Raw genomic sequence first — 14,961 nt, forward strand, 5'->3', positions numbered from 1 at the left:
TTCCCATGTACTACTATTGATACAAATGTCCACTGATTCACAGTCCTATGTTTTATCTTTTAATTTTTATTCTGTTAATATAAACATCCTAAAGTTTCCTCTTTTAAACACATTCACCAGTATGATTCATTACTGTTGATTACATTCACAATAATATGCTACCATCACCAAAATCCATTTCCAAACCTTGAGCATCAGCTTAAGTAGAAACTCTGTACACATTAAGCATCAACTTCTCATTCTCTGACACCAGCGTATCTCTTGGTAATTTATATTCTAGATTCTAACTCTTGTGAGCTTGCTTATTATAATTAGTTCAAATCTGAAATTATGCAATATTTATCCTTTGTGTTGGTCTCTTGCACTCAACCTCAAGGTTCATCCATGTCATCGCATGCATCAGGACTTCTTTCCTTCTTACAGCTGAGTAATATTCCAACATATGTATATATCACATTTTATTTATCCATTCATCATTTAATGGATACTTAAGTTTCCATCTTTCAGCAGTTGTGTATGCCCCTTTGAGCATTGGGGTACAAGTATCTGTTCGAATCCTTCCAGTTCTTTTGGGTATATGCTTAGTAGCAGGATTGCCAGATCATATGGCAGTTCTATACTCAGCTTCCTGAAGAACCAACAAACTGTCTTTCACAGCAGCTGCACCACTTTACATTCCTCCCAGCAATGAATGAATGTTCCTATTTCTTCATATCCTCTCTAACTCTTGTAATTTTCTGTTTTTAATTGTGGCCATTCTCGTAGGCATGAAATGATATCTCATTGTCACTTTGATTTGCATTTCCCTAATAGCTTTTAGCCATTATCTCTTTCTTCTTATTTAATGTAGGTGTTTAGGGCTATACATTTCCCTCTCTGCACTGCCTTTGCTGCATCCCATAAGTTTTGATATGTGGGTTCTCATTTTAACTGAGATATTCACTCATTTCTCTAGCAGTTTCTGCTTTTAAGAAGAAACTGATTAAGAGGGTATTGTTTAACCTCCATATATTTATGAATTCTCAAGTTTCCATCTGTTATTGACATCCAGCATCATTCCTTTATGGTTAGAGAAAGTGCTTTGTATAATCAGTCTTTTAAATTAATTGAGACTTACATTGTGATGCAACGTGCGTATCCTGGAGAATAATCCATGAGCACTTAAGAAGAATATATTCTGCTATTTTGGGATACAGTGCTCTGTGTATGTCTGTTAGATTAGTTCATTTATCATTTTATTCAAGTTCTCAGTTTCCTTATTGATCCTCTGTATAAATATTCTTTCTTAATGAGAATGGTGTATTGTTATAGAAGTGTCTATTTCTCCCTTCAGTTTTTCTGTGTTTGCCTCACGTATTTTGGGGCACCATGGCTAGGCACATCAATATTATGATTATTCTTCTTGCTTAATTGCCCGTTTAATTAATAAATAATGCCTTTCTTTGTGTTCTAGTTTGCTAGCTGCCGAAATGCAACACACCAGAAACAGATTGGCTTTTAATAAAAGGGGATTTATTATGTTAGTTCTTCAGAGGAAAGGCAGCTAACTTTCCACTGAGGTTCTTTCTTACGTGGGAAGGCACAGGATGGTCTCTGCCGGCCTTCTCTCCAGGCCCCTGGGTTTCAACAACTTTCCCCAGGGTGACTCCTTTCTGCGTCTCCCAAGGCTGGGGCTGAGCTGCAAGTGCTGAGATGAGAAATGCCGAGCTGCTTAGGCTGTGCTACATTGCAGTCTCTCATTTAAGCACCAGCCAATTAAGTCCAGTGTCCTTCATTGCAGCAGGCACACCTCCTAGCCAACTGCAGATGTAAATCAGCAACAGATGAGGTTCACATACCATTGGCTCATGTCCACAGCAACAAAACTAGGTGCCTGCCTTCACCTGGCCAAATTGACAACTGAATCTAACTACCACACTTTGTCTCTTTAAACCGCTTTGTATTTAAAATCTATTTTGTCTGGTATTAGTAAAGTCACCCCAGTTCTTTTCTGATTACTGTGTGCGTGGAATATTTTTTTTCCAGTTTTCACTTTCAACGTATTTGAATTTTGGGGTCTGTATTAGTTTGCTAAGCTGCCAAAATGCAATATACCTGAAATGGAATGGTTTTTAAAAGCGGGAATTTAATAAGTTGCAAGTTTACCATTCTAAGCCTATAAAAATGTCCAAACTAAGGTATCCAGGGAAAGATACCTTAATTCAAGAAAGGCTGATGGGTCTGGAACACCTCTGTCAGCCAGGAAGATATGTGGCTGGCATCTGCTGGAGTCTTTGTCTTCTGGTTTCAAACAGCTTCCCTGGGGGCATTTTCTTTCTTCATCTCCAGAGGTCTTTGGCTGTGTGGGTTCTGTCACTTCTGCTCTCCAAGCGTCTGTATCTGCTCTGTGGATTCTCCAAAATGTTTCCTCTTTCAAAGGACTCCAGTAAACTAATCAAGACCCACCCTAAATGGGCAGAGTCACATCTTCTAACCAAAAGGCCACCCCCACAATTGGGAATGTCACATCTCCTTGGAGGTGCCTTCTTGGGCCACCCATCAGATGGCAGTCTTAACAAGCTGATCCCTACAGCCCTAAGGAGGTACTTTAAACCTCTCACCTCCCACCCCTCAGGAGCAGGATTGAATCAATGACTGTGGCAGGATGAAACAGTTCAGAGCTGGGACCCAGCAGTCTGAATTTACTAATCAAAAGCTGTTATCAGTGCTTAGCTGTGCCCTGCTCCCCTTTCTTTGGGGAAGAGGATTTTTGTGTCCGTTTCTGTCTGAAGTAGCCCACCTCAAGAGTGGGGAATGGGTGCCAATAGCCACCACAGAGCAGCTACTCACAGTACTTGACCGCAGTTTCTTAGCTCTTCTTCTTGCTCTTCCCTGGCGGCTGTACAGTGTTCTGGCCTCCAAAGCGCCAGAACAGTTGTTTCAGACAGCTCTTGCAGTTGTCGTGGAAGAGTGAATCCTGGAGCTCCCTGTTCTGCCATCTTCCCTGAAAGTCTCCCTAGTGTCTCTTGCTTATAAGAGAAATTTTCCAGAAAGCACTGTAGATTCCATTTGAGAGGTCCTAGCTAGAGATAATTACTTCAAGGATTATTTTGCAGTAATTCTACTATGAGATGGTGATGGACTGTAATTTAATAAGGGATAATTAAGGATGAAACGGACTATGTGAGCAGTGTTCAGTTAGAATAAATGGGATATGATGAATGTCAAATGTGGGATGTAAGAAAGAGAAAATAGTCACTGTTGATGCCTAAGTTCATTGTAAAGTTTAGTTCTTTTTGGAGTGGGTTGAGTGTATGATGTATGGAGGGCATCTAGGTGAAGATACTTTGTAGGCAGCTAAATGTATCATCTTACTATTGCCCTTGGCTTAATTTCTTCAACTCCCAGTATTATTTTGAGGATCCAGTAAAGTGTGAAAAGGTTTGAAGATTGCAGACAAGGTGGCGGCAGTTCTCTGAAACAAACCAGGAAAGGCTCCAAGCTCTGTCAGCAGGCAGTTTTGCAGCTAGGAGTCCAAAACTGAGGCATCAGCAGGGCTGTCCTTTTTTTCCAAAGTATATAACATTCTGGTGCTGGCTGCTGCTGATCTGCTGGGTTCCTTGGCTTGCATCCCTCTCTCCTGAAATAATTTTTAAAAATATTAAAAGGGTTCTGAGATCTGAAAATCAGTCAGTAAGAGTTTAGGAGTTTGTAGTATAACTGAACTGTAAGTCGTCTGATAGCATACTCTGCCATGTGCTAAATGTCTGAGCTTGCACATTAAAGCTTTTAAAATTTATTCCTCTTCCATCTAAAGCTTTTATTTTCACATATTGGGTTCTTATGTTGGTTGATTAATCAGGTTGAGAGGATGATAGATTTTTGTATCTCTGAGGAAATAAATAGGTTTTAGTGATCTTTTTGAACCCTTTCATCAGCAGCAAAGTAAGTTTCCACATGGATTGGCAATAGGGTTCTGCCATTCCTTTCATAGCATTGTGAAACACTTCTTGCCTGACCACATCAGTATCTTTCCGCATAATCCTTTTCATATCTTTAAAAAATTAGACATATGTCTAATTCTTGCATTAATATTTTTAGGTCTTCTGCCCAGTTGTGACACTAGTTTGGGTATATCCCAAGATAGAAGTTGGTTTACTTACAGAAGTTAGGAAACAAACTAGATGCCTTCTTTTAAAAATACAGCTTTCAAAACTCTTAGTTGAAATTATTTTGCAGTATTTTTTTTCCTTTCCATTGTTGGTTTGTTTAATAACTAAATGCACAAGACTCTGGTCATTTGACATAGCAAAAACCTGATCTCATTCATTCATTAAATATTTGTTCAGCCCTTACTAACGTTCCAAGTTTTGTGCTAGAACCTGGATATAATGACAAGCCATATAGACACAGTGCCTGCCCTCAAGGAGCTTACTGTTTTGGAGAGGAGAGAAATGCTAAACTGATTATTACCTCCGTTATTTAAATGACAAGTACGGGATGCAAGAAGGGTGTGCAGCAAGTTCTTAACCTAGTCAGGGTGAGCCCGGTGCAGGAGATCAGGAAGAACTTTCGTTAATTCCAAAGCCAAAAACTTCCTTGGGGTATTAGTTTTACAGAAATGGATTAGTTACTGGTCTTTTGAGAGGAATTCAGTTTAAATTTCCTTCATCATTCAACCTTCGGCTCTACAGATAGATAGTTATTGATTAACTGGAAGAAGTTGGCCATATTAGTTTTTTAGTGAGGACAGTATCTAACCTCAGTTGATTATAGCTTCTTGAGAAACAATCTACTAGATCTCAGTATTTTTGTCTTTAGAGGACCTTAGCAGCTACTTTTGCTGCCAAAATGTCATACTTTGTGTGATTATTTGTTCGTCATGATTATTGCTTTTTACTTAACAAGTAATAGAAATTTAATCCTTTTTAATGAACCATAGGAAAATCAGAAACTCTTTTGAGTCATTTTCCTGTTTTAGTTTTGTTTTGTTTGATCAGTTTGGGACAATGGGTTTATGCCTTTATTGAAATAAAATACAGAAAAACAAATGATGTGTACTTTATAAGAGTTCCATTATAAGTGTATAATGTAAAATATAAAATATCTTTTGGATAGATGAGTTTTATAGGGAAACATTGTCTCTCTATTGGATGAGGGATAAAACTGACAATTTTGTTTTTACTCTTTCCTCCAAACTGCTGATTTAAAAGGGAAAAAAAAGGCTACATATGATAGTCAAACGTACACAAGTGGTAGGGGAATGGAGGGTACTTCACTAGAATAAAGAGGAAACCGGATGTGTATTACGGTCATGGGCTGTTCCATTGAAATTCACTGTAGGTCCTTAGAGCAGAACCACCCCAGTGTCTTGGGAGAAATTATAAAACTTATTTGAATCATGAGCCTTTTAAGAATCTGATGTAAACTATAAACTTCCCCATAAACAGGCTCATATGCAAACCTATAGTATGTTAAGCTTTTCTAAAAATAAACACAACCAAAAGTACTTTTAAGAAATACATACAGGTGAATTAAAATAATATAAAAACCAAAGCAAAAAAAAGATGAACCTAGGATATCAGAAGATGCATAGGGAAAGACAAGGGATTAGAATTGGAGAAGGGTGACCGTTTATTTAGACGAAGGTTGTTGTGAAATTGCTAACTTTTGTTTCAGATGGTGAGTTTTGGGTTCTTATTACTTCATTAAAAATATTTTTTAAAAAAACTTTTTTTTTAAAAGCGGGCTGGGTATGTTACCTGTGACGAGAACACTTTGAACCAAGGATGATTAGTTAGTTCTATATTGTGCACCCAAGTTCCAGTTTAAAAAAAAAGAGTTTTTAAGAGTTCATTCAACACCTAGTTATTAAGTGAATGGTACTACCCTCGAGATTGACGGGAAATACAGAGACAAGTAAGACATCTTATGGTTTAGTACAGTAAAAGCAGACTTTGCCGTGATAAGACCTTATACACTAGTCATATAAGGAGTCTTTGGGGTAGAAAGAAGAGAGTAGTTACATCTACAACATGCCTGGACTTACCTGCACCCTGTTTTCTCCCTCACCCCTACAGCTCCTCTCCCAGCATACATACTTGATTGATAGAGGACTTGAGACTTCTGTCAGACTGCCTGTTTCCTTCTGTCTTATTATAAAGTTAGTTGTCTTTTGTGTTATCTGTCTCATATATTTGATTTTAAATTCTTTGAAGCCTAAGGGGTCTTCCTTTATTCATCTCAGACTCCCAAAATACCCTATGTAACTTGAATTCATGTTTATTATTTCTTTCAACAAAGTTTGAGTCCTTACTATTATCCAGGTATTCCATTTAAGGAATGAATTGAAAAATGAACTAACGAACACATGAATAGAAAAATAGAAATTAAAAACTATCTACTCAATTCCTGTTACATGCTTTGTGCTAAGACCTGTGATATTCATAAGACATTAAAGATATGGTATTTTACTTAGTCTTATTGTGTATATGGCTCAATTATAAAGCAATTTAAAATAATACAGTTACGGATTAGTGTAAATAAACTGGGAAATGACATAGTGAAGATATACAGTACTGCATATGAATTAGGGAGAACTACAATGAACAGATATTTTCTTGACTTTCTAAGTTATATTTTAAACCAAGATGTAATAGTTACTGTTTTTTGAATTTTCAATTTGCATGGTGGGCAAGTAACCAAATTTTAAAAGGCAGGCTAGAACTAATGCAATACTAAGTATGTTTTGACAAGCAATGGAATTTCTGTGCAACTGGCAAGCATAGCACTTGTTGATTACGATCTTTTTATGATACATTTCTCATTAAATAATCTTAGTTATGTGATTGTGTTTTATAGCTACAAGTTGTCATACCAAACACCATTTTACACATGAGGAAACTGAGATCCATAAAGGTGAAATGACTTTACTCCAAGGACACTTAGGAAGTGATAAGATTAGAGCCCACGCTTCCCTTCTCTTAGTTTAATTTAGTTGTTTTTTTTTTTATGGGATGTTGCTGTATTGACCAACGCACTTCAGAGTTGCTTTTTATACAGTTAGATATGTTGAAGAATTTTTTCACAATAAGTGACAGTTTGAATTTTAATAAAGCAGTATGAAATAGTAGAAAAATTAATAACCTTTCAAAAAACCTGTAGACCTGAGTTCAGTTTTAAATTCAACTCCACCATTAAAGGGCTGAATTATGATTATTATTTCCCCTCTTTGAGATCTTTAACCTCTTCCAGTTTTTACAGCTTCTCAGCCAAAGCCAAACTGCAGACCGTATGATCTGGTATATAGGGTAGTCGGTACAACCAATTTGATTAACCAATTATTAAGTAATACCTGGACTTCACGGATAAAATTACCTGGCTCCTTTGTGGCCCCACATTAGCATGTGCAACCCTTACCTGTTTTTCTCCTGAAAAGTCTATTCGTTGAGGGCGGTGATCATGTCTGCACACTGTAGTGTTCTCAATACCTGTTATATAGTAAGCATTCAGTAAACTTTTGTTGAATGAGTTAACATTTATTTTAAAGATCTGCCATTGCTTTAGGTTTCTCTGTTGGCATTTTTTAGTAAAGGAAAATAATAGCATTTAAAACAAATGCTAGTTTGGGTACTTTGTGTCCTAACCATTTAGCAATGCAACCTTCATTTGATCATAAGAGAATTTTTTTAATCATGTATGAATAGTTTCCTTTCTTAATAACTCATCTGTTCTATTTTATTACCTACACGTAGTAGAGATTCTGCATAATGTAGCGACCTATTTTGTTCCTTCCTTGTTTTAATGAAATGTCAGTTTTTTAGATGAGAGAAAGGTATTAAAAACAGGTCCCACTTGTAAATTTTATTTACAAGGGTTTATTATAATGACTATGTGCTTTATTTCTCTAGTTATAATCGCTGGTTATGTCAAGCAAGATCTGAGGATCTATCTGATATTGCTTCTCTAAAAGCCTTATACCAAACAGGTAAGCTTAAGGACATGATAACTTATTCTTTTATAATTAAGCACCTTCCCCAGCATGCTGCTTGACACTTTATTTTTCTCCTACTTTCCCCTAGTCTATCTATGAATAAAATATTTTTATACTCTAATGCAGATAGTTTTTGCTCATCATCAGGTTCTCAAAAATAATGTCTTACCCTGTATATAACATTTTCAGCATGTAGTTGTATATTGGCCAACTTAATTTCCTAAGATGCTTTTTCTTATCTTTCAACAACATTTTTTTCTCTTGTTTTTAAATGTACTATATGCTTGGTATTCAAAACTCAAACCTTGCATAAATATATAATGGAGAGACAGTGAAAAACTCCCAAATTCTCACTCTTTCCCTATTATTTTTCTCTCTTAGATGGTTCTTATTAATTTTCAGATTTGAGTGTCTAAAAGTAACAGCAATGATCCAAACCTCCTGAAGCTAAAAACAAAAAGAGTCTATTTCCCATAGAATGAAAAAATCTGAAAATGAAATTTGAGGAACTTGTTTCCTGGTTTTCTGTCTTTTAAATTCGTGTAGAATATTTCTTGTAAGGTCAGAGCTCAGGACGAGTCACGTTCTTGAGTGCAGTTTCTGGTGCTGACCCCAGCTCCTGTCTGTAGGTGTTGATAACTGCGGCCGCACTGTGATGGTGGTAGTCGGAAGAAACATCCCTGTCACGTTGATAGATATGGACAAGGTAAGTCATAAGAAAGCTCTGTTTTACAAACATCGATTTAAAAACAAGTAGAATATGAATTTGGAATCAGTGCTTAGAATTTGAGATGAGACAGAATTCTGTATCTCTAGCAGAGTAGCTGCCCTGGTTCTGAGTCAGCATGTAAATTAGGGGTTTGAATTTTTCTATAGGAGAATCAAAAACTGGAATGCCGTGTGTGATCTCCAGAAACAGAACTGCTTTGTTTTGGTTACTGTGTGACTGGGAAGTTTTTGGTTGGAATCATTATGTATTGCCAATAAAATTCTGCCTTTCTTCAAAAGAAAAAGAGAAAGAATTAACTCTTGAGTATCTATCCAAAGAGAAGAAGCCAAAGATGTAGTTACCCAAGATAGCATAATTCCATAATCCCTTCATTTGGAGGCAAAGAACAGAAATAGATAATTCCTAAAAGAAAAAAAGTTATACCTGCTAAATAAAAATAAAATTTTCAACCTCATTAGTAGTCAAATGGTGAATTAAAATGAGATACCTTTTTTCACCTTTAAAACTAGAAAAAAAAACCTTTAAATAATAATCTTTGTTATCAAAGATGCATTGAAACTATAAAAATAGCTGTACCAAATTCTGGAAATGTGTACTAAAGAAAGATCCAAAGTATGGAAATAGCTATAGGCCTTGAAACTGCCAAGGAGGAATAATCATGCAAGGGACATTTGAATATACATGGTAAATATGTAGATCGTTGTACAGAATCCATTTTCTCAGGCTCCTAGCTACTGATGATGTAGATGATGTTGGAGTAAAAAACTGTGAAAGCATTGAGCTTGCCGGGTTGCTCACAAGGGTGTTTGTAGCAAAAAATTCCAACTTAAATTCCAAACAAGAGGCTGTGGTACATCCATAGTGAAATGTTCTGTGACCCTTAAAATTATGATTATACAGGTGAGTACTAAAAAAAAAAGTGGTTATAATAATACCAGCTGGAGACAAGATAATGCATTGGGTTGTATGTATACTGACTTTAATTCAAAAAAATGCCCAAAGGTGAAAACTAGAACTAAATGTCCCAGAATGTCCTTTCTTATGGTTGCAGGGAAAATTTGTTTTCCAATTTTTTTCTTTCATGTGGCTTTATATTTTCATGATAAAAAGTATTTTATGTTAAAGATGGGGAACATGAGCCAAAAAGGGGTATTTCAATTGCTTGGGGTTGGGAGGTGTTGGGGGTGGAAAGTAAATAGAAAGAGAACCAAGAAGCAATCTGGTAAAAGTAGAAATAAGAGTAATTAAAAATGCACACACAACACAATGGAAAAACCCAAGAGGTGCAGATTACATCATTAGATGTTTCTTTTTGTGGTAATTTTTTTTGTGTTCTTAATAACCAGTATGACACTCACTCTCTCCATCAGTAATGTGGTTGGTACCAATAAAAGTATTTGATTTTGGTGTGCACTTAAGATGGTGTCCTGGATATTCATGCTGTCTTATTTCACGTAAGGGATTTACCAAGTAACTACTAGAAAGATACTGTTTTCTTAATCTCCTCTGTCTGCTCTGGTAGCACCTGAATCCTAATCCATATTAATCCAGTCATGTTAATGCCAAGAACTTGCCTGAGGAGGAATTGGAAAATAACCTCAATTTTATAGTAAAACCATTATAGTAATAATTCTGTTTGCTTCCTCTATGTAATTGTTTATAGCTAAACCACTGGGTCATACTGGCCCTGCCTATATTGCACCTCTGCTTTGTTTTTAGTGTTTCTCTTAAATTCCATCTTTCTTGTAAGGGAACATTTCTCTAACTGATTTTTGGTCACATTAAATTTGAGTTTTTGAGAACACTAGAAATGCTGCCCAGCTAATTGCCATCCAACAGACTAAACTTGTCCTGTTTCCTCATTCAGACCAGCACTGAAGATGCTAAGAAAATTAGCCCTCAGCGTGAAACACATAAGATATCACTCACTGTGCATTTTTATACTAAAAAAATTCTTTTGTTACATGACAGCCATGAATTTATCTCTAAGGAGAGACTGCAAAGACCTTGCTTGATTCAGGCAGAAAGTTTAAGAATGATTAGAGGTCTAGAAATTCTACTTTTAACAATTTTGATATCATTGTCCTGGAGAGGAGAAACCTAATTGACTGAAGAACTCTTTTAAGTTAATAAACTACAATTTCAGAGACTAGACTATGATTATTCTCCTTTAATACTTAGAACAAGACAGAGGGATTGTACTGTAGTATTTCTGTGAATCAACACTGAGATCATTCACTTTCCTGAAGATCTTTTTAAAGAGACTTGATAACCTTACGTTATCCATCTGCAATGATTGGGGCACAGAGTAAAGTCTTCAGGGTTTCTCTCTCTCTTGGCCTCCGTGAAATATACTGTTATGAAAAATCTTTACCTTTCCTCTTCTTTTTCTTTTAGGCTCTCTTATATTTTATTCATGTAATGGATCACATTGCTGTGAAAGAATATGTGTTAGTGTATTTCCACACTCTCACCAGCGAATACAATCACCTGGACTCGGACTTCCTGAAGAAACTCTACGATGTTGTTGATATCAAGTTAGTTGTTGTTTTTTTTTTTGCAAATTACGACGGGGGGGAAATAACTTCTTTCTTTTCTAATATTAATCAGTAGCAAACATCGCTATGCATTCCCTGAACGGATTATTTCAGGTAACAAACATTTTTATCAGACATAGAATAGATGTTTTAATAATGGGAGGCTGTCCTTAACTCAAGCTTATTTTGCATTAAAATAGATTAATAGTAACCCTTTCCTGCTTTTAAACACTTTGGAAAAGCTTTGGGGATATTACCAATATGTGTGTATAAAATAACAAAAATTAGTACCTTCTATTTATATGGTGTGTGCAGTTGTCAGCCTACATTTATAAACATTACTTCATTTGATCCAGTAACCCTGTGAGTTTGTTAGGGAAGATCTCATTTGAAAGATAGGAGAATGCCTACAGTATGAATTGTGTTTCCCAAGATCATAGAACAGTAAACACAGAATTTGAACTTGATCCTAGCCTACTGACTTGGAGCCAGCCAGTTGTTTTCATTATACCATATTTCCTTTGAAGTGATATTGGAGATTTTAGCCAGAGAATATATGGCACCCACTGTAGTAATGGTAAAATGTAATGCTTTAATATTCTCATTAATGTGTTTTCTAAATTAAAATGATTGAATTATTATCTATCCTCCTGATAGCTATTTTGTTACTTGTAGCATCACAGTGTCTTTGATGGATTGCATTGAAAACTCCATTTTACAATTAGTTAGAAATTTGGTTATTTGCCTTCTTTATAACCTTATCTTATGCCTCCGATTAAATCTCATCTTACCTAGATGTACTGAAGCTTTCATTACCAATAGATGCCATTTTAGCTTGCTCTGAATGTAGGTTGTACATGTGTAAGGATGCTTCACTCCACTGTAATTCTGCCTCTGCTGATAACCAGCTCTCTTAACTTTGAGCAAGCCTCATCTGTGAAATGAGGGGTTTGTACTACTTCTGTGAAGTCCTCTCCAGTGGACCAGTGGTCATTATTGAGCTGTTGAAAATGTTTTAGGCAGCCAGGCAGTCGTTAGGTGAATAAAACCGTCTAGCCCTCTGTTTCTGTTCTACCTGGAGAAGCTAGATAGAGTGGTGGGTGTAAGCCTGGGTGATGGTGCCAAACAGCCTGCGTTCAGTTCCTGACCCTACCATTTGCTGGCTGGATTGACTTTGGGCAGGTTAAAACAAAGTTTTAGTATAAAGCCTTAGTACCATTCCTAAACATAGTAAACTCTATATAAAGTGCTTGTTGCTGCTATTATTTGTGACCATGGAAACTTGTACTTTATGTTTGCTATAATTTTAAGTGGTTTGACTGTTTCTGATTCATACATCTGATCCCCTAGATCCTAGTGCCATATGAAAAAAATAGCACACAATAGCTTTTTGTTAAATGTGAATGTAACTTTGTTCTACTTGTATGTGGCTGTCACAGCCAACAGAAACACTAAATATCTCCTGTAAAATAGATACTTTAAATAATGAAATGTTCTCTGAATTGTTTTTGCCATTTCACCCAAAATTCACTAGAGCTATTTTTTGTAATTTTTTTCCTGTGTAAATGTATATATATGCTCAAACAAAAGTAAATTTTGTCCATATGGTAACTGATTTAGGTAAAACATATAGTGACCCTTTTCTTATTTTGTTTTTGAATCAGGTACAAAAGAAATTTGAAGGCTGTGTATTTTGTTCATCCGACATTTCGTTCAAAGGTACGGTATTTTTCTCTTTTTGCCAAGTCTGGTATTTAAGTACACTGCATACCCAGAGTATTAAGATATATTCCAACATCTTAATTGTTGCTGTCACCATTGAGCCTCCTATTTTTATTTGCCCTTCCTTTAAGTCTTCCGGAGCTGTGGTCTTAATACTGTGGTCCATTGTGACACCAGTATCTCTGCACACAACCTTTAAAAGCTGTTAGACTCTCAGCCTTTGCTTCTTCCTTCTGTTTGTTTATCTGGACCTGGCTTATGCTGTTCTTACAAAATATGCTTTCACTCCTTTGCTTATCACTAACTCCGGCTTGACCTCCAAATCTCAGCTCAGACATTACCTCCGTAGAAAACCTTCCCTGACAATCCTGCAGCTAGTAGGTGCTCCTGAGAGTACCCCCTTCAGTTCTGTAGTATTCCGTTGTAACAGTTTATAACGTTCTAAGTGCTATGTTAGCCTGCAAATTCTGTAAGGGATGAAATATCGCTATCTTGCTCACAATTATATCTAGAGTATCTGATCCCACATCAGGACATCTGTCTAGTCCCTTGGTCCTTTTCCTTTTTCTCAGAATGTCTTTTTTGTTTTTACTTTCTTTCCTAGCCAGCCAAACACCCATGTTCTGTCACTTTAGCTATTCCTGTCAACGCCTAATATCCCCTGTGACCTCCTACCATTTCATCTTACCTGCTCATCAAAAGTTAATTTTGAGGCAGTCCATCATTTTGCTTTCTTTGCTCCTGTATCTGAGTTGCTGAGTACTGCTGGAGAAATCATACAGCTGTATGAAATTCTGGGATCTCAGCAGACTCTAAGGGACTTTCATTGGGCAAGGGGGGTGGGTCTTTGATATGTCACTGGTCAGTACCCCAGAGAGCCTTTGCACTCTCCTCATTTGACTCTCATCTCACAACTTAGTCTGGGGCATGTACTTACTGAGTGGAATCGTAGTCAGATTGGTCCACATGACTTGCCAGGTTAAGTTTTCTCTGTCTGTTTCTGGCCACTGGTACACAGTTAAGTTCATGGAAGGTAAGCATCTTTATGCTGTAACTGTACTGTATAATTCATGCTCTTATTCAGTCTAAAATTGTGCTAGCCATTTTTTCGTAAGGGTCACATACTTTTAACTTGAATCACTCCTGAGAAAATTGATTGATTCACTCTAAATGTACAATTGTGTATGTGTGTGCATGCACATTTTCTTTATTAAATTTCTTCCTTTGTCCAAACCTTACATTCTAACTTCGAAGGAATTTTGAATCTCTGTTCCATCAAAGTAAATAAGCTTTTCTTCTCAGGTTTGTGTCATTTGAAAATGTAAGTAGGCACAGCATTTTGGCTTTCATTCAAAATAATGATTTAAGAAAAAGGGAGAAAACAGTGCCAGAAATACTCATTTGGTTTGCTCAAGAACACAAACCAGTATTAATATTATCCCTGCCAACTTAGGAATGAGAAGACAACTCTGCTTCCAGAAATAGGGCTTGTTCACTCTCCTCTTAACATGATAATTGATGTTTTTAATAATATCCCTAAGAAGCTATAAATACCTGAAATAACTTCTGAATCATCGAAAATATTTATATCACCCTGTAGTTTATGTTGTTCTAATTATTCTAATAATTCCTCTTTAGTAATTAATATCTTGTATGTAACAACTATGTGTCACCTAAACTATCCAGTTAACCAGACCTCTTCAGACTTGATTAACAAGAGTTCTCCATATAATCTAAATTATTTTTATAATGTTTATCTATGTTTACCTTAGGTGATTTTTAAATTACTTATTTAGTTTTTATTTTATCAAAGTTAAAAATGCACATGATTTAGAGTCAAATAGTTCTTCAAGGCTTGGTGTGAAAGACAGCCACCTCCCTGCTTCACTGCCCCCACCTTCCTCCTCCACGTAACTCTTTCAGCTGTTTATTTTGGTGATTATCTCCCTTTTATTGCTAATTCTTGATATTTCTGATTTAGGTAAGAAAGGTGAGGATTT

At 36.2% G+C, this 14,961-nt stretch overlaps 1 protein-coding gene across 5 annotated transcripts in view; it reads left to right on the forward strand.

Annotated features, from left to right (window-relative positions):
• Positions 1–14,961, forward strand: part of GDAP2 (ganglioside induced differentiation associated protein 2) — a 91,424-nt gene that overhangs the window by 57,153 nt on the left and 19,310 nt on the right. For all 5 annotated transcript variants that reach the window (XM_077119747.1, XM_077119746.1, XM_077119751.1 and 2 more), the window contains 4 exons: positions 7,890–7,966; positions 8,602–8,678; positions 11,100–11,239; positions 12,904–12,958. In XM_077119747.1, coding sequence (XP_076975862.1) covers positions 7,890–7,966; positions 8,602–8,678; positions 11,100–11,239; positions 12,904–12,958 — 349 coding nt within the window. The remainder of the gene's footprint in view (positions 1–7,889; positions 7,967–8,601; positions 8,679–11,099; positions 11,240–12,903; positions 12,959–14,961) is intronic.

Source organism: Tamandua tetradactyla, chromosome 11 (genome assembly GCF_023851605.1).
Source record: "Tamandua tetradactyla isolate mTamTet1 chromosome 11, mTamTet1.pri, whole genome shotgun sequence".
In the NCBI taxonomy this organism is placed as follows: Eukaryota; Metazoa; Chordata; class Mammalia; order Pilosa; family Myrmecophagidae; genus Tamandua; species Tamandua tetradactyla.